Genomic DNA, 20,000 nt, shown 5'->3' with positions numbered 1-20,000 from the left:
CAGAAGGCCGCGCCGGCTGAAACGCCGCTCTCTGACCTCACATCGCGTGTTTTCAGCGTCGTCCTCGATCAAAGGTGGCAGTTGTGAGAGAAAACGTGGTGAAGTCTTCAGCCGTCGGTCAGAAACGATGATCTTGGATCCAACAGCTGATTTGGAGCTTTGAAGAGCAAACGCAGGCACATCAAAGGACGTTGAGGCCGAAGCGTCTTCACGTGTCGTCTGCTGCCACTTTCATCTACAAGACGATCCGCCGAGAAACGAAGTGACACGAAACAAGCCGGCCAGTTAGCGTCATGAAGTCCTCGACGGCGTGCAGGAAACCCGAAACTTCTGCTCAGCAGGTGCAGCAAACTGCAGGATGCAAAGGAGAATTCTGGGAAATGTAGGAAGAAGTAGAAGGCTGATCTGGGATCAGCGCGTCCAGAGTAAACTGAGATTAGATGTTAGATTCTGTTCACATTAAAGCAGAGTGCGCTTTGAGTCTGAAACCACGTTTGGTTCAGTTACAGCCAGTTGTGATTTGTTCTTTCGAATGTTTCACGTCGGCAGCACAGGACGCCGTCTTCAGACGTCCTGATTGGCTTCCGGACCTTTCAGCGTCTGCAGCTTCACTTTGAATGGCTGCCGTCTTCTCGTCCTCGACTGTCGGCCGTGCGCTGCAGCGGTTGTTAAACTCCTGCTTCGACTGCGGCTCGGCTGTAACGTCGGAGGCGGTCCGCTCCTGCAGCTTCGCAGAACATTAGCGCCGCTCGCCGTCATCGTGCTCGCCGCTGGCTAAAGGTTAATTTGAAGGCCAAGTGACTCGCGGGGCTTTGATGCCAGTGTTTAGTCTGAGAGGAGCTGCCATGTTGTCTCACAGCAGATACACTTCAGTCAGAGGGAAGAGCATAACGAGGCATCCAGACCCGCAGACACCAGAAGACCCACAGTCATTACTGCGTCCGTCGGTTTGTACTGAGCTCAGAATCACTGCGAAGGTTAAACACCGAGAACACAGAGCGCCTGAGAGTCAGTGAACGGGCGCCCTCGCTCTCTCTCAGCTCCGCTTTCAAAGAGAATGAGCGAGTGAACACAGCCGAGCCTGACGAGCTCCGGACGTGGAAACACGGCCCGGAGCAGAGAGGCCCGAACGAAAGACGAGCTGCGCGGCACGAGACGAGGAAGACGCACTAAAACACAGAGAGGACGAGGCACCCTGAGCCTCCCTGCTTGCTGCTCACTGTGACATCATCAGGGTCACTTCCTGAGAAGGCCTCGCTGGAGTCGAGGTTTCTCTCTTTAAACTGTTTACAGCTCCATGGTGGCACATTTGTGAGCGAGCAGGATAACGAGCTCTACCTGTTTGCCTCTCGCTGTGAGGACGGCTGTTAAAACCAGCTGCACCAGTAAAACCATTACCCACCCAGATGGAGTCATTTTTTATGAGCTCAAATCTGTTTTTATGGAAGCTTTTCTGTTTTATTAGATGAAACAAAATGGAGGCCGACGAGGAAACTTTATGTGTCAGATCTGTGAAACTCCTCCTCGTCAACATCTGACCCGTGTGTCTGATGTTCATTGAGCTGAAGGCAGAACAGACGTTTCACACAACAGTTTTCACACTTGTCGCTAGATAATCAATAAATCTGTGTCAGATTTTCCTTTCATCAGCCAATCAGAGCGCAGTTTTCTTCCATAGTGGAGTCTTTTCTCTCTGAAAACTGAAGAAATCCTTCTTCAGAAGTACTAATAAGTGGCAACAACTTTTCATTCAAACCAGCTGGATGAGCCCTGAAAGCAGAATCGAGGAACTCTCACTGAGCCCATCAGCTGCTGATAACTCACCTCTGAACGAGACGCTGAAGTCTTAAATGTCTGAGTCGATCTCCTTCAGGGCTCCGGGAGGTGAATCTGTCTGAGGCTGCCAGTTTCACGGAGGTAAACTGCCGAAAAGGCTGTGGCGGAGCGCTCTTACATCTGTGCGACTCGGGCTGTTGTTTAGGTGAATTTGAACACTGAAGCTTAACAGCTGGAGGAGATTTCCTCAGTGTCAGCAGGAGGTTTGAGGAGCTGCAGCAGGTGAATGTGCGTTAATGAACAAGAACAGCAAATCATCCGCCGGCCGATCACTGGTTCACCTTTCCAGCACATTGTGTTTCTCTTTGTAAAAAGGAGAGAAGAAGAAAAAACTAGTAGAACGTCTTCTTGCAGCTTTCAGGCCTTGAAGGAGGAACATGTTGGCTGTCAGGCTGAGAGGAGGAACAGAAGGTCACGGCTGAACCTCCTCCCCTGTGTGACAGGAAAGGAGAGCTCCACCTACACGACGGACTAACCTGAGAGGAGCTTAATGATTCGCCTGCTCTCGTGTATGACTTCATGTCGCCGCACTGACTCCGTGTCTGTAACCTTTAACACAGCTGTGAGCCTGAAAAGGTCTTTTTCAGAAGAAGATCTCGGCCTCTTTTTCTCATTTAGTGTTTTCCGACCAGTCCAGGTCTGTCACAGGGTGAAGGTGCCATCAGCAGGTGGATTGGTGTGGTGTTAGCAGTAATGTAGGTGTACTGGACTGTTGTGGTGAAGAAGAAGCTGAACCAGAAGGCAAAGCTTTCAGTTTACCAGTCGACCTACGCTCCGACCCTCACCTGCGGCCACGAACCTTTGTTAGCGGCAGAAAGAATAAGATGTGGGATCCAACCAGCGGTTTCTGGACTCAGCTTTAGAGGTAAGGTGAGGAGCTCAGACGTCCAGAGGGAGCTTGGAGTTGAGCTGTTGAGGTGGTTTGGGGATCTGCTCAGACCCCGAGGTCGACCCAGAACACGCTGGAGAGATTCTCTATGTCAAGACTAGCTGGAACCTGTTTGCTCAGCCTGCTGCCACCGCGACCGACCCGAGTGAGTGGTCGAATCTGGATGAATGTTTTGGATGATGGATACAGTTTGAGGTAACCCGATGTAGGTAAGAGTTCGAAAAAAAGTGCAACATGGACGTCTGTCGTTTCAGCATCAGACCTTAGAGCTCAAGTTACAAAGCTTTTGGAAAGATAGAGGTTCCAAAGATCAAGTTTATCAATATGTCAGCATCAAGAGCCAAATCCCCTTTTTCAGCTCCAGTAATTGTGTCCTATAACCTGAGAGGAGATCTGTGACGTCACTCTGTGCCTCATGGCCTCATTCATCGGTCAATAAAACGCTGGTGTCCTCATGTTTGCATCGATCTAGAGATCCGCTGATGGTACTGGCCTGTCAATAAATCTCTAAAAATAATATTTGGAGGATTTCAGAAAACAATGCATCAGTTAAACAAAACAACAAAGTAGCAAACAAGCAAATAACAACAAAGAAAATGAAGAAAACATGAAAAGACAGAAACAAAGAAACCAGAACAGGCGAATCCCTCCAGATATCAGTGCTCTAACGGTTTTTAAGATTCATCTGGTGTTGACAGTGAAATGTGGATCTCCAGACATCACTCTGATAATATTTTCCTCTGAGTTGTGGAGGAGGAGACGACGGACGTTGAAATACTGGAGGAAAGCAGGAGTCGCTCTGAAGTGGAATAGATGGACTCGACCACTTTCCACCTCTTGGAACTGAACCCTTAAGTCTAACAATCCTAATGCCTTTGTAAGCACCTTAAATACAGTGCTAATGAGTGGACCAGAGCTGCATTAAAGTTGTATTAGATGAGAATCACTTGAGAATCTTCCACACATGCTTCACAGTTGGACGTTTTAAGGATCTCACTGCTGGAGGCTCTTTGCGAACGAGCACAACGTTTCCTCACTTTGACACCATGCTCCTCTGAAATTAGACAACAGGACGTTAAGAGCGTCCGCCTGCCTGCAGGCCATGAAACTCAACATTCAGATGAGCGTTAAAACCTCAGATGTGAGACGAAGGCCAGGCCGACAGCAGCGGTGCTTTTCCTGGTCATTTCTCAGCAGCTGCAGCGCCGCGGTAATGATGGCGAAGGAGAAATGAATAAATGATGTGCAGTGAGGATCCGTAATTCTCAAACTCTGGCGGTTTTTTACTTGGTCTTAATTAATGCCTGTTAACAAGCTAAATAACAAGCTTAAGGTAATTAGAGATTGTTAAATGCGCGGCCTGCCTCTGAAGGAGCTCAGGGCAGAAATGAAGTTGGAGAAAGGAGGCGAGAGCGCTTCAGAAAAAAGAGACGCAGCAACCCATCAGGGGTCGGTGGAGGATGATGATGAGGAGGAGCAGCGAGGAAACGTTTGAATCGAGTAAAGCAGAGATGAAAAGAAACGCAGAGAGCAGATAAAGCCACGCAGGACATCGGCACCTTGAATGGGGCTCTGAGCAGCCAGCAGGCGGCTGTAAGCAGCGCAGAGTAAGTCATCATGGTAATTGGACTTGAGGAAGTCTGTGGAGCAGCTGCCTCATCTTCTCGCCGCCATGATTAACTAACGTCTGCTGCAGCTGCTCAGCAGGAGACGCATCAGCAGTCGACATTCCCACTCATTATTTTATTGGTTAGATTCACTATTTTCAGTGTCAACAATAAACTGTTGTGCTCAAATTGGCATGAAGAAGTAAAACCTCGATGGAAATGTGTCTGATTTTATTAAGTCGTTCAACACTTCCTGCGGCTGCTTCACAGTGAACGCAGAAGGAATGATCGTCAGGTGTAGTAAGTGCTCAGACTGGAGGTTAGTCTGCAGCTCTCAGCGTGGCTGCACACCTTTCGTCTTGTTGGTTTTTGAACGCAGACACTCTGCAGAAACAGGCTTTCCTGGCTTTGCTGCTCGCCTGCCTGAGGCCACTCGGTCCTCCAGCGTCAGCGCAGAGCGAGAGCAAAGTGAAACAAAGCGTGGAAGAAGTTCAGCGCTGCAGCGGAGCGTCTGAAGACAGATACGAGTGTTGATTCCAGTGAGACCCCGGGGAAATACCCAAATACAACAGGAGTGCTTTGTTGGAGGCAGCCGGGTGGAGCAGAGGCAGTCAGGGTGGCAGAGATTTATTCCATTCTATAAAACATGTCCTGCTGTGGAGCGAGGGAGCTTTCAAAACAACAAAAACAACTGTTAAAACCTTTCACTGGAAACTTCCCATAGACCCGGTTTCTCTCACAGGTGCAGGGATTTGCTTTGTGCTTTCAGACACAGAAGCGGCGGCGAGGTCCAACGCTGACGTTGATCCAGCCTGGCTCTCGGGCGGTGTCAGCTGGCTCTGTGCACACTGTCGTGTTGAAACAGGGAAGAGACAAACACCAAGTGTTCACACGGTGTTGAAGAACTCTGGGTCCCAGTGTCCCCCTGAAGCCTCAGACCTGAACCCTCGCAGACTTAGCTGACGTCACCTGCCATCCGAAATGGCATGAACAGGATGCAGCGCTTTGTGACACATCACGTTCTCATTATTATCACTCTGTTGACGGTCAAGGCGCTAACGGGACCGGCCGCCTGGTTTGTCTTCCAGAGTGGAGCGGAGGGAACCCTCAAACGATCAGCTTACTGGTTTCTGTCACAGCAGCATCGCACACATATGTTGAAACTTCTTTCCAGGTGTGCTGACCTGAACACCTCCAGGCCTTCTCTGGTGACCCCGTGTTTAAGATCGCAACCCTATGAACTGTGGGTAATTCCCTCAGGCACTTGGACTTGTGGAAAATGTGCCTAAAGGGCTCAAAAAGTCTGCGACAGCCCTGCTGGACTTCACGGTTTGACAGTGGGACAGACTTAAAACCTGGAGGATGTAACGGGGAGTCAGAGTCCTCAGAGTCTCTGCGTGTGGACTCTGCAGCAGTAAGATGTCGCCTCAGTGAAGCAAAACAAAAGCAGAGGGTGATGATGTGAGGACGATGAGGACATCAGTGAAAGGACACTGGACATGAGTGACACACAAACAGCAGACGTGATTAATTATTAATAATGTCCATGTGGGACACAGAAGGCGATTGGTTGGTCATTCCCTGCAGGGAGAACGGTGGAGCACTGACAGCCTGCAGAGATAAATCACTGTGAATAATCTGTGAATCAGACTCCGATGGTGCGTTAATGTGCTGATCGGACATAACGTTTTATTGATGACGCTGTCAGCGCCGAGCAAACGGCACGAAGATGTTTGCCAACGCAGATATTTCATGCCCTCGCTTACATGAATTTGCCTTGTCAGTAGATGTAGATTCTTCAGGAGTTGTCTGAGCGTTGTGTGATGAGACGTCCTGAAGGTCCACCTGTGACGGTCACCTGTTTGGAACATTCCACAGGTGAACAGGCTGATTGGGTGTGAAAGGGGCATCCTGGAAAGACTCAGTGGTTCACAGCGAGGATGGAGTGAGTTCACCACTTTGTGAACACATGACTGGATGAAGGAGATGAACGCATGACCTCAGAGACACTTCAGGAAGCTGCTGTCAGTGAACACCGTTTGGTTATTGATGATTGATTCTGGTTTTAATCACATTTTATACATCGTTTGGACTTTTTTTGGCCTCAGGCTGCAGCGTGGAGCTGACGTCAGCGTCCATGCATCAACTTCACCCCCAGCAGTGTGTGTGCTGTTAAATAATCTGTCTCACGATTGATTTGTAATTTTCCAGGACCGTTCAAAAATATCAAACTTTGCTCTTGTCTCTTTATGAAGCTGCTTTATTCGACCTGAGCAGCAGAAATGTGTGTGTGTGGAAGCAGGTGTAACAGAGCCGCTGTCGAACGAGTCCACGGCGCCTCATTTAGGATCTGACTTCCTGTCCTGCTGATCCTCAGGTGGGACGGCGCCGCTCTCTGCTGCGCTCTGAACTCGTTAGAGACGATGAGCTCCGTTAGCCGACGATCTGCGTCATAAATTATTACTCCGCGCTTCTCCGGCTCTGCAGAGTGTGTGTGAGGAGGGAAAGTCAGAAGTCTGCCGTCTCTTTTTCCTCCACCATCAGCAGCGGCGAGTCCTCGGAGACGCACACACCTCGCACTCAGGCGTGTCAGTCTAATTAACATGTAGACGTCTTTATTAAGGTAATAGGCAGCCAGGCTCTTTTCTCATTACGGAGCGCTCAGGCTGAATCACTGTTTGGAATCACTTCACCTCTCTGCCAGCGATTAATCACGTCTGACGCCATTAAAGATCTCGTCTCGCTTCTTTTTTCTGACCTGTCATTGTGCGCGGAGGAAATGAGGAAAGGTCAGCGAGGTGTCAGTGTAGCGCGGAGGCTAAACAAGGAGGGTTCAAGGAGTTTGATGGTAATGGGAGCAGATGACAAGGAGAGGTGGAACAGTGTCAGAATAATTAAACAAATAGGGAGCAGGAGACAGGTAACAGCAGGTAAAACAAGGAGAGGTCAACGGGGTCCGAGTGAGAGGACGCAGAACACGAGGAGGGGTCAGACAGGACGCTGTTACTCCTCACGTGCGTGTTCACCTGTCAGCGTGATGTGTGAGCAGTTAACGTCACATGACTGGCAGTCTGAACGTGGACCTGAAGCTGTTTGAGTCGTCAGTACGGGAGATGAAGTTGGGAAATATCTGCTTCTTTCTTCAAGTCAAAGCGTTGGTGCATCTTTTTAAGGTGGCATCCAATCACAGGGTTACGCTAACGCTAACGGTGGGCGGGAGCTAACGTGACGGTCTGGAAACTGATTTCACCGTCGGCAGCTTCAGCCGCTTTGATTTGATTCTGCAATCAAACGTGATATAAATATATCAGCAAACTTTTGTTTCACATCCAGCAGCTTCAGAAAAAGTCGGGTTTTCGTCGGCTGACGACTGCCGGTTCAGTGTTCTCTCTCTTTTAGCTCTGGTTTTGGTCTCCTCCAGCTCCTGAAAATCTGCTTTTCAGCTGCTAAACGCTCCACCATGTCCACCAGCTCAGGCTTCATCAGAGCTGCTGCAAACAGAACCAGACAGGAAATGTGCCGTAAAACCAAAACTGGGAGCTGAAAGAAGCTAAAAGCTCTGCAGACCGTGAGTTTGTCTTTCTCAAACAGTGCGTGGAGTCACTTGATCCATTGTTAATATAAAAATATGGATTAGAGCAGCTCTAAATCCCCTAGAAAACTCCCAGTTCAACCAACAGATGGTCCCCAGTCCTTGGGGGAACGCTGCATTTCAGTCTGAAATTAAATTACAACCTACCAAAGGTGCAAACAAAGGGAAGAATGAGCTGGTAAAGATACAAATATGCTTGAAAATGCTCAAAAGCCGACTGTGTTCATTTGAAGAGCAGAGGGGAGGATCACCGCCGAGTGTTTGTCTGCAGTTTGACGAGGAAAAATGGTTTCACCCCAACATTTCCCAACTGTGATGGAGGTAGACAGATGGAGAGGCAGACACACACACACACACTGACATGCAGCAAATGTAGACAAACACACACACACACACACACACACACACACACAAACACACACACACACACGCTGGCAGTTGAGGGGATTTCCCTCCTTCTGCTGCTGATGTTGTCACGTCTCATTACCCGGTTTGTAGTCCAGAGAGGACACAGTTTATCCCCCCGTATGGAGCAGCGTCTTAATGAAAAACACTCAACAGGAAGGGCGCCGCAAAGGGTTAACACGGCCCCGCTAATTAAAACACGAGGAGGAAAGAGCCGGCGAGGAGTTTTTGTACTTAGAGCAGGAGGGCGAGCTACAAGAGGAGCTGTGATGAAGGAGGTGATGGGAGGAGCTCAGTCACGACGGGAGCAGAAAACAAGTCGCAGGTTACAGGAAACCAGGAGTCTTCTGGTAACGTCAGCCGTGCACAACGAGCAGTCAAAGAAGTTAAACATGAAAAAACCAAAGAGCTGCAGAAGAAGGAGAAGAAGAAGAAGAAGAAGAAGCTGTTTGGGGGTTTGCAAATCAGATGACCTCATAAGAAGATAGCGAGCCGTCGAGCTGCACAGCACATCAACTTTCAGCTTCCCTGTCGCTCTTTATTCTGAGTTTCTTTGTCTATTAGTTGGATTTTATGGACTAAAACTGTTCAGTAAAACACAACAAACAAACAGTAAACACACAGCTGAAGAAACCCTTGAACTGCGAAGCCTTCGGGGGGCAAAAGTGTGAAGTTTGTCCTGAAGGTGGCGCGAGAAGAAAGGTTGTGTTCTCACTTAAATCAGCTGTGTGGTGGCCATTTTAGGACATCTCAAGCTCAGCACTACACTGTCAGACAAGGTGTATATGCTAAAGCTAACATTAGCATATGTAGATGTTAGCATTGCAGTGTCGCCTCCACGATTGAAGGAGGCCGTTGCCGACCGTTGGAGGTGAAAGTGGAAGTGAAGCCCCGGCTCCGGTTTGTACTTCAGCACTGAGCACGATGCATGCTGGGAAGGATTTCAGATTTCAGGAGAGCACAGTCTCTAAAACGTCTCTGATGTTGTTGCTAGTTGTTCTTGTTGGTTCAACCGACGTCTTGGTTGCAAGCTGCCATCTGAGATGAGATAACCGTCAGTAATGGATAAAGTGAGGCAGACGCAGACGCCTCCTTGTGGTCAGTCGGCTGGTACGAGCCCAGTTTTGGACACATATGTACCTCTGCGTCATGCTAATGCTGCCTGCTAATAGCTGCTTTTGCTAGCGTACCAGCCCAGCATCCCTAGATAACATAACGAGGTGCAGAGTGCAGTGTTTTTGGTAGCGTACCTTCACCGTAGATCAACCGCTGTTAACACGGTCGTCCTGGTATGAGTCAGAACTTGACAAATGTTGGCATTGGAGGAGGGAAAAAGTTGTCCTTGAACTGTGTCGTGTGTGTCTCAGAGACAAACGAGACACTCGAGCAATCAGAGATTAAATGATGAGTTTCTGGTTCAGAACGTGTCGGCGTCACTAGAACGTCCTTCAGTCATCTTCCACCACATAAATCCATGTAAGTCCTCTGTCTTCACTCCCTCGTCCTTTGTCTAACCCTCCCTGCCTCTCTCATTAGTCTTTTATAATCTCAGCTGGTGTACAGGGACTGTTGATTATCACTGTGTGGATGACAAAGTGTCTTAACCTCCACTAAACACAGGATCAGGCCGCTAAGCTGTGTGAACAGCTCCACCACCTAACCTCGCCAAAGCCCAGCCATTTCCCGGTAATCCGTCCATAATTACAGCCTGATCTCTGCGGCATAGCTGATTGGTGTGTGGACAGACGCTCACACACCTGTGAGTGTGTGTGTGTGTGTGTGTGTGTGTGTGTGCGCGTGTGTGTGTGCGTGTGTGTGTACGCACATTCGCATGAGCAGAAAAACAAACGGGCGTAGGAGGTGTTTTTTTGGAGAGGAGCGGGAAGCTACGTCATGTACCTGAGTATTTGTGTGTGTGTTTAGAGTGGGATTTATGTACCAAAACACAAAGAACTACAGTATTCGTGGAGTCGTGAGTCATGTGTGTGTGTGTGTGTGTGTGTGCGTGCCCACTCAGGCAGGACGAACATGATTTCAGTGAAATCACAGCGAGTGTAATTTCAGAATAAAAGGCCGTGACGACAGCTGAGCCGGCGTTTTGATCTATTTCTGCTTTCCCTCTCAGAGCCGATGATCTGCTCTAAAACCGGAGACGAGCTGTAGCTGCTGACTCAACCCAGCCGTCTTCACGTTAGTCGACGTCAACGCCCGCCGGCGTCGACCTCGGTGATGTCACTGTGTTAAAGATGGCTGCAGGGTTACTTGGTCAATATTTGGACATGCGGGTGGTCGACGTGTTCGTGCACGTGTTAAAGCTCAGCTGACTGTATTCTTAGAGGTGTAAACAAAGATCTGAGCTCAAGCTTCAAACTAAGAATACCAGAAAAGTTTTTCTCTTGTGCAACAAGGAGAGCAAAGTTTTCACTCATTCACTCAAATATCTCCACGTCTTCATGATGATTTGGCACCATTTGGTTGATGTTTGCACGAGGTGAGCATTTTTTGTCATTATCTCATGGTCTTCATGGTCCTCAGAGGATGACCTGTGACAGCTCTCTCTGGTCTTTGCTCCAGCATCATTCTGACCAAATGACCAAATGATACCTGAAAGCTCACGGCTCCAATCAGCCTCTACTCTGCTTCCTGTTTAGTTATGAATAGCAACGGTTAGCATGCTAACACTCTAAACTGAGCTGGTGAACATGGTGAACTTTAAATTGCTAACACGTTCACGCATGTTAGCGTGCGTGTGCGCCCGTTTGCTCCCAGCATGATTGGTTTCAGGCTCCAAACATTAACACAGAGAGTTCAAGTCATCCACATCATGTGGAAGTTTTTGATTGATTGATTGATTGATTGTTTCCCTTCACCGGGCCATCGCTGTTTGCACTGAAGCGTCGTTGAGGTTAGCAGAAGCAGACGATGAAACGCGCCGACGACGCCTCGTCCAACATCGTCAAACACTCAGAAACCCGAAACGAATGGAGCAAAAGCTGAAACAGGAAGCACACTGAAGTCCTTTTAACACAACCTGATTCTTGAAGTCTGTTGTAATTGAAGGCAGTTTTCCCTCTCGTGGCGCTCTGACCCCCTCCCACTGCACGGATCTATAAACGGCGAGGTAAACCAGTGTGTTGCCTGGTTACTAATCACTCTGCATAATTTATGTCGTCCTCATTACTAATTCAGGAGCGAGGCTCAATAACAGGCGCCTGCCGCAGACTGTTTCAGCTCATATTGTTTTTATAATCTATATTCATTGCTGGAGGCCAATTCAGAGCGGCGCCCGCACCGCGGGGAGGGTTCGTGTTTTAAGATTTTAGACATGAAGTGTGCGCTTGTACTCAGAGTGACAACGAAGCAAACAGACAGACAGAATTCAATTTCTCATCGTCGTCGGCGTAATCAGCACTTTGTGACTGAGAAAAGTTCTTGGCAGAAACAGTGAAGACGGGAGGAGCTTCAAACGTCGTCCCGTCCTCCGTCCACACGGTGACGCGTCTTTGATGGAGCCCAGATGTTTCTGTCCCGAAAAAGAGCTTTCAGTAATACAAGATTAAGAGCAGGATGAAACCGAAGAGGCTGGCTGGAAGTCAAGAACAGGAAGTGTGTAAGAGTGAGCAGGAAACTGGAAGTCAAGAACAGGAAGTGTGTAAGAGTGAGCAGGAAGCTGGAAGTCAAGAACAGGAAGTGTGTAAGAGTGAGCCGGAAACTGGAATTCAAGAACAGGAAGTGTGTAAGAGTGAGCAGGAAACTGGAAGTCAAGAACAGGAAGTGTGTAAGAGTGAGCAGGAAGCTGGAAGTCAAGAACAGGAAGTGTGTAAGAGTGAGCAGGAAACTGGAAGTCAAGAACAGGAAGTGTGTAAGAGTGAGCAGGAAACTGGAAGTCAAGAACAGGAAGTGTGTAAGAGTGAGCAGGAAGCTGGAAGTCAAGAACAGGAAGTGTGTAAGAGTGAGCAGGAAACTGGAAGTCAAGAACAGGAAGTGTGTAAGAGTGAGCAGGAAACTGGAAGTCAAGAACAGGAAGTGTGTAAGAGTGAGCAGGAAAGTGGAAGTTTTTCAGCTTCTTCACGGTTCGATTCAAAGCCCCTTCGGATGATCTGAAACATGCATCGTCACAGCTGAGAACAGGTCCGTGTTTCTTAGCTCGTAAAAGTGGATGTTTGGAGATTTGTGAGTTCCTGCAGTGTATTTGCGTTTTTCGAAACGCTCCAGATGTGCGTTAACAGCAAACCTCCTTTGTTCGATCTTTCTGTGGGTGTAACTCTTCTTGTTTCTGACCTCGTCTTCCTGACTTCATCTCCAGCTACAGATTCTCACTCTGTGTTGAGATGCTGAACAAGCTCAGGTCCATTTCCCCTCTTTTTCTGCCTGTTTGACTCCCATGTTGCACTGCAGTCATATTTCCCTCCTTGAGAGCTGCCAGCGAGCGTTTCCATCTATAAATCATGGTGTTGGGAGACTGGTGGAGGCTGCCAATAGTGCTTTTAGGACTGCTAATGGTGACAGATGAGTGTGTGGCTGCGTGAGGTGAAGAGATGAGCCTCCGAGGGCTTCGTATTAACTTGTTCCTCTAACTGGTCCAATACAGCAGCTGTCTGAAACTGGGACTGACGGAGGAAGCAGCTCTCCCTTCAGGCACGACACCAGTTCTTCAGCACAGGCCGCATGGAAACATCTGGAATTATTGATTATCGAACATGACAAAATCTGATCAGAATGCTTTTAGATTGCTCAGTTTGCAGTTCCAGACTTTAAAATCCCAACAGATGAAACTTTAAAATCCAGTGTTTTCTAACGTTTCTGTCCAGTTGGAAGTTAAACACAGACATGCTGTCAGATGCCTGCACGCTGCCGTGAACCTGTGATGCTAACCCTAACCCTCATTGAGGGAGGAGAGAGCTAACTGCTTCAGTCCTTGCACAAACATTTCATAAGGTGTCATTTCAAAGTAGGAGTCTTAGGGTTTGGGTGCTGGTGGGTTTGGTGCTGTGGTTTGATTCCAGCTCTGGGAGCAGTTAGTTTGTTAGAAATGTAAGAGAAGAGCAGCTGCTGTGTGTTCACAGTGCAGCCAAACAAACTCAAGCTGTTTAATAAAGAAGTCGGTGATGATTGCAGCCTTCGTTTGGAGTTTGGAGTTGGAGGTGCGCAGCCGGCTGCTCCGTCCTGTTTCATTACCTCCTTAAAAACACTTAAACCGACCTGCTGACCAGAAGAACCACCTGCAAGTCACTGAGCACTGAGCACGCTGTTTTCTGCGATTCACAGTAAAATCTCTTTCCAGGAGCTTTAAGCATGTAGCATTAGCGTTAGCGTTAGCACTAGCTTAATCTAGCTATGACACAAGCAAAGAGTGAGGCTGAAACCAGTCGGATCAGATTAGAGGCAGTAACTCTGGATCAGCTGCTGCATCATTTCCTGTGAATTCATCGAGCATTAAAAGACGATCTGACGCCAGCCGCTGACAGGAAACGCTAACAGTGACGTGATTACAGAACGGAGACGCTTTGAACCACAAAGAGCATCTGAACAGGAAGCCGTTTGATTAAAAAAACAACACAAGTGGAGACAGGCCAGAGCGATGTGTTAGCGGGCGGAGAGGATGAGTGGATGGAGGGATGAAGGAGGAAGTACGAGAGGAGTGATGGACTGCAGCGTGAGGCACAGAGGCAGAGTGAACGAGTGCAGGTGGAATTAAAAGAGACAAAAGGAGTGATGGTGGAAATGTGCAGGAGCTGTGGATTAGGTGATGAAACAGGACCGAGCAGAGGTGAGGAAGAACGAGTGGGAGGAGGAAAGAGTGATGGAGAGAGCAGGAGGAGGAGGAGGAGAGATCGAAAGTGAAGGGATTAGAGAGAGCCGAGGAATGAGGGATGGGAGGAGGAGAAAGGAGATGAATGGGAGGTGTTGGAGAAAAGAAAAAGTGGAGGAGGGAGGAAATTATCCAGAATCCAGTGTTCTCTGGTGTTTCAGCACTGGTTTGGTTCCAGTGTTCTCTGGTGTTTCAGCACTGGTTTGGTTCCAGTGTTCTCTGGTGTTTCAGCACTGGTTTGGTTCCAGTGTTCTCTGGTGTTTTAATGTCCATCTATTTGTTCTGTACGGTTCTGCAGACAGGTGCCACATGTCACGTGATCGTTAAGGAATGACATCATCAGGATAGGGCAATATGGCTACACACACACACACACACACACACACACACACACACACACACATACATACACACAATCACCACTACAACCACCTTTTTGAGAAAGCTCCCCTGATTGGCTGAAGGAGGAGGCCTGGCATTGCAGAGCTGTGTGTGAGTAAAGAGAGGGAGGGCAGGGGGTTGTCTCATCACACACACCCACACACACACACACACGCACGCCCACACACACACACACACACACACACACACACACACACACACAGAGCAGTGTTTTCTCTCAGGCCATCTATCCTCGCTGTGTGTCATACAATCTGTTTTGGCTGACGTCTGTGCCACACTGCAGCTCGGTTCAATGATATTCTGCCCACACAGACACACACACACATGCACACACACACACACACACACTCAGACTGGCTCTTGAGCATCAGTCTTTCCCGCCTTTCTTCTCGGCTGCCTGTACGTCAGCGTCTCATGCGTCAGATGTGTGATTTTTCTTGCGTTGAAAGCTCTTCATTAGCCTCGATGTCAGTTAATCTGCCGGCAGCTCTGGATGATGTTCAGCAGCTCGCTCGCTCTCACTCTTCATCCCTGTGGTTGACGTGATCCAGATGGGCTGACAGACTCAAGATCTTCAGATCTGATGCAGCAAAGGGCGAAGACTCCCTGCTCTGATGCTCAGCCTGAAGAGTACACGCTCGCAGAGAGTTCAGAACAGACAGGTCCTACAGCCCAAAGTCTCCAGTTTCTAGACCAGTCCCACTCCTCAAACGTCAGTTAATAGACCAGTTCTATACCCCCAAATGCCTCCAAACACCTTCAAAGCACCAGTTAGTAGACCAGTCCTACACTCATACATCTTACAGCCCAAAGTTTCTAGAGGCAGTGTGCACCTGAAAGTTATACACCTATAACCCTAAACCACAAGTGGAGCAGATGGGTTGTAACTTCATTGACTGGTCCTCAAACCTCCAGTTTATAGACCAGTCCAGGTTTTAGAGCTCTCAGATGATAAGTTGTGTAAACGTGTCCTGCAACCTCTAACCCCCCGTAACACACTTAAAAACGTAAACCACCAGTTTATAAACCCGACCAAACTGTTCTAACCTTCAGAATATAAACATGTCCTGCAAACCCGAATTCCAGTAGTGGTGTTGAGGTTTACGCCCTCAGACCTCCACACCTGTTCTGCAAGCCAACTCGCTTATGAGCTGCTCCCACAACCCCCAGTTTATAGACCAGTCCTAAGCCCTCAAAGCCTAGGTGTAGAGACCAGTTGCACCCCCCAAACCTCCAGGATATAGACCTGTCCTGCGCCTCACCTCCAGTTGACAGACAAGTTCAAAAGCACATTTCGTTGCGTTGTGGTGGAAACGTAACGTTCCAGAGTGTGAGTGAGTATGTGTGCAGACGACGGCCCGCCATCAGGTGAGGAGGCGCTGAGCCAATCAATGCGCAGCATGCAGCTCTCCCAGCAAGTCCAGTTTCACACATTTTGAATAGTATTAAACCAGAATCAATATGTGTCAGCGCTGCTCTTAATGACTTGATTTCTCACGGAAAGGAAGGAAAAGTTTTCTTTCCTTTCACATTTCTAACACCAACATTTAGCCAGTAATGAGCTTTTCCACTGTTTCAATGCTTGAGCGACTGGAGCGAGTCGCATGCTGACGTTTGACGGGTCAGAGCTGCAGACTCTCGGCTGCCCATCGGTCTCTCTGTTTGTTCCTTATGCTCAGTTTCTGTGACAGAAGATGCAGTTCAGGAGTGTGTAAGTGTACACGGGGATGATTGCTTTAAACGTGGCACTAGATCAACAAACTGTCACGTCTTCACCGTCTGCTCTGACACTTTTCTATATGTTTTGTTTGCATTGGTTTTACTGGCCGGCAGTGGTTTTAAATCGTGTTGAACTAGAAATAAAAAGTCTCAGATTCCACTTGCACAAACCTGCAGTGGCCCTTTCTAATTATCACTGGTGTTTTCTGTCACGGCTGTCGATGTAATCATTACACTTAATCACGATCCTGCAGCTTAAAACCACAACCAGCGCCCTGCACGCTCTCTAATAATGCAGTCATAAATATATTCATGGCAAATATAATTAGAGCGAATGGAGAGACGAGAGGAGAGGAAGAGAAACAAGACAAAATGAAGTCTTATCAGGGCTGAACTCAAACCAAGGGGAGAAAAAAGAGAGGGCTGATGGAGAGGGAGGAGGTGAGGAGGTGAATGAGGGAGAGATGCTAATTTTAGTACATGAAGATGATTAGCTGGAGTTACATTCAGAGACAGGAGGAAAAGAAAAGATGGAGGAGCACGTGGAGGCAGAGGGGAACACCCTGAGCGCCTCCTTGGCTTCACACTTTACACTGTGGAGGATACGAGAGAGGAGAGGAGCCGGGAGGTGAAGGAGGAGCAGAGAGCGGGAGAATGGGTGGAGAAGAGGAGGCGAGGGGGCGCAGATCTGATTGATTGTTCGTTATCATGAAGTGGAGATTTATTCCAGCGTGTTCCCTCGTCTCCTGCCACCCCTCGACCCCACGCTCATTAGCATAGAAACCACATTCCCTGGCTGCTGATTGGGCCGGGGACGACAAGACCAGGAAGTAAAGGAGGAAGTGTGTGTGTGTGTGTGTGCGTGCGTGCGTGCGTGCGTGCGTGCGTGCGTGTGTGTGTGCGCGTGCGTGCGTGCGTGCGTGCGTGCGTGCGTGTGTGTGTGTGTGTGGGGCCTCACCTATGAGGGGAGCAGGCAGGTTACACATCATCATGATAAGCAGAAGCATTTCCAATCAAAGCAGGTAATTCTTCCTCCCGTTAGCTCGCCTGCCGTCTGCCGTGTGTGTGTGTGTGTGTGTGTGTGTGTGTGTGTGTGTGTGTGTGTGTGTGTGTGTGTGTGTGTGTGTGTCTCCATTAGCGGAGAGCCATTTGAATGCCCCCACGCACAAATATTTTGAAAAATGTCCAGATTACTTCCCGAGCCTCTGCGCCCACCGCTCACCTCGCCGCTGACCTCAGAATATGAGTCTGAAAGCCAAACAGCCTGCAGCTTCGCCACCGCCGCCGCCACCGCCGCCACGCACAGAAATGATTATTTCTGCACGTTTGTCTAAAAGTGATGATGTCTGAATGTAATCAGTGTCTTTTCTGCTCTGTCTCATCAGACTCGTCACAAAACTACAGAAATGATTGATTGTCATGATGTCGCTGCAGAATCTGACCAGAATCCAAACGACAAATTTAGTTTTATGCAAATTTTGGGATTTTGATGCATCGCTCTTTTTTTCACTTGAAGATGTGAACTGTTGAATTCTGATTGGCTATCTGCTGACGCCACTAAATGCTGTGATTCTGTATTGATTTCACCTGTTAGTCATGAGGAGGAGGAGGAGGAGGAGGAGGAGGCTTAGAGGGATTTGAAGCCTTCACATGTGAGACATGGAATGTAAAACTGGGATTTAAGTCAGTGTTTGTGTCCCTGAAGGGCCTGAGCGCCACACGTGTCCACCAGAAGGAGGACTCTGGTGTTATTTGAGCGGTGAAGTCGATGGCGTGCCATATTCAGCCCTTCAGTCTGTCCTTCTGTCCGTCTGTCCGTCTCTGTGGTCCAGACGTTCATGCTCCTCTCAGGATGTTAGCTAACATGCTAACATGCTGGACTGGACTGGGTAAACATACATGGAAACATCAGCGTGTTAGCGTAGTCATTGTTAGCATGTTAGCGTGGCCGTGGACGCTGTGACGCAGCAGGACGTCCCCGTGGAGCTGAACTGCAGCTGTCTGTGTTTGAAGCAGCTGTTGGACCTCTGGACGCTCCACTTCCTGATGGACTGAACGCCGTTTGAGCTCTGTGACGCAGAAACGCTTCAGCTGCTCGTGAGAATGCGGGACCACACTGAGCACTCGAGGACTTTCATTTTGAAGAATATCCACTTCCTGAACTGATGAAGTTAAACTCAGAATTAAGTCCCAGATGTTTCGCCCTCTGGCTGAGCGTTTCCCGCTCTGTGTTTCTTGAAGTGCGGATCACGACCCAGACAGAGGTCAGGGACTCGGTTTCTGGAGGGTCGACGCGTCAGGAGGGAAGCGGGTTTGTCTCAATTAGTCTTCATCCCAGAGAGAGAAGCCGCTTCCTTCTCATCTGGGTCCCAGCCCGAGACCGTCTGAAATCCTCAGAATTACCCATAATCCCTTATTCCGCCGAGCGTTTGCCCTCTGCTTTGACCTGCCTCAGAGCAGCTGAGGAGTTTTGTTCTGAAATGAGATGTCTGCTGTTTGAAAAACTTTCTCCAGCAGGATGATTGATGGCTCAAAGTGAAGACGGAGCCTCTGAAGCATCGTGACGGCTGCAGCCTGCCGCTCTTAAATCTGACAGAATGTCTATGGAGTTTGGTTTGTTTCACCTGACTGTGACTGTCTGCATGTTCTCTGTGTGCCGCATTTAAACTGCACACGCCGTCAGTCTGTGTGTGTGTGTGTGTGTGTGTGTGTGTGTGTGTGTGTGTGTTGCAGCCTCTGAGGGCGTTTTATAGATTTATTGACAGCATTAAGTTGAAGTGTTGAATAATATAAAGAAGTCCACTGAAGTAACAGCAGCACACACACACACACACACACACACACACACACAGACACTGAACCAAACAGGAAATGTGCTGACATGACATGTTAGCATGTATGCTAATGCTTCCCTGTGTCTTTGTTGTGTTTGGTGCAGCGGGGGCAGGAAACAAGGCGGGCTGGGCGTTCGGTCTGGGCCTGGAGAGACTGGCCATGGTCCTGTACAGCATCCCCGACATCCGGCTGTTCTGGAGCGAGGACGAACGCTTCCTCAAGCAATTCAGAGTTCAGGACGTCCAGCAGCCCGTCTGCTTCCAGGTACGAACAACAGAGACACTGAGGCTGATATTCAGACCTCCACTGATTTCTGTAGTTTGTTTAACAGCCGGCGTTCAGAGAGGAGAGGGATCAGTGCTCTTTGTTTGGGTGACGCCAGCTTACGGACAAACAGGACGTTTCTGATCGCGACCACCACGTGGACTTTGGCTTGAAGTCTGTATCAGTGTTTCGCCTGCATTAGCATTAATAATCTTTTGGTGGTGAAGAGCTGCGATCTCTCCTCTCCCCTCGTCCTCTTCCTCTTTATTATTCCGTGTGTCCACTCATCCATTTGTCTCCCTGCTTGACTGAGTGTTCAGCCGATCATTTACACTCACTGACCTCTGCCTTCAAACACGTCCGTCTCCCTCCATCAGCCTCCCACACACTGGCTCTGTGTGTGTGTGTGTGTGTGCGTGTGTGCGTGTGTGTGTGTGTGTGTGTGTGTGTGTGCGTGTGTGTGCGTGCGTGCGTGCGCGTGCGTGCGTGCGTGCGTGCGTGCGTGTGTGTGCAGGTCACATGTCAACACCAGGTAGAAGTGAGGTCAGCTCGTAAACATGAACTGAGCTAATTCAGCAGACTTTCAGTGTACAAACAAATCAACAGAGCTAAATGTGGAGCCACAGCTAACTGACTGAA

The 20,000-nt window shown here is 48.8% G+C and overlaps 1 protein-coding gene across 1 annotated transcript in view; it reads left to right on the top strand.

The window, feature by feature from the left end:
• fars2 (phenylalanyl-tRNA synthetase 2, mitochondrial) overlaps positions 1–20,000 on the top strand; it is a 92,976-nt gene that overhangs the window by 41,955 nt on the left and 31,021 nt on the right. The window contains exon 9 of the mRNA XM_076760949.1: positions 19,201–19,361. Within this exon, the coding sequence (XP_076617064.1) occupies positions 19,201–19,361 (161 nt within the window). The remainder of the gene's footprint in view (positions 1–19,200; positions 19,362–20,000) is intronic.

The sequence above is a fragment of the Chaetodon auriga genome, chromosome 21, assembly GCF_051107435.1.
Source record: "Chaetodon auriga isolate fChaAug3 chromosome 21, fChaAug3.hap1, whole genome shotgun sequence".
Taxonomy (NCBI): domain Eukaryota; kingdom Metazoa; phylum Chordata; class Actinopteri; order Chaetodontiformes; family Chaetodontidae; genus Chaetodon; species Chaetodon auriga.
Note: the sequence above shows the minus strand (reverse complement) of the source record. Positions and strands in the feature narration are given on the sequence as shown.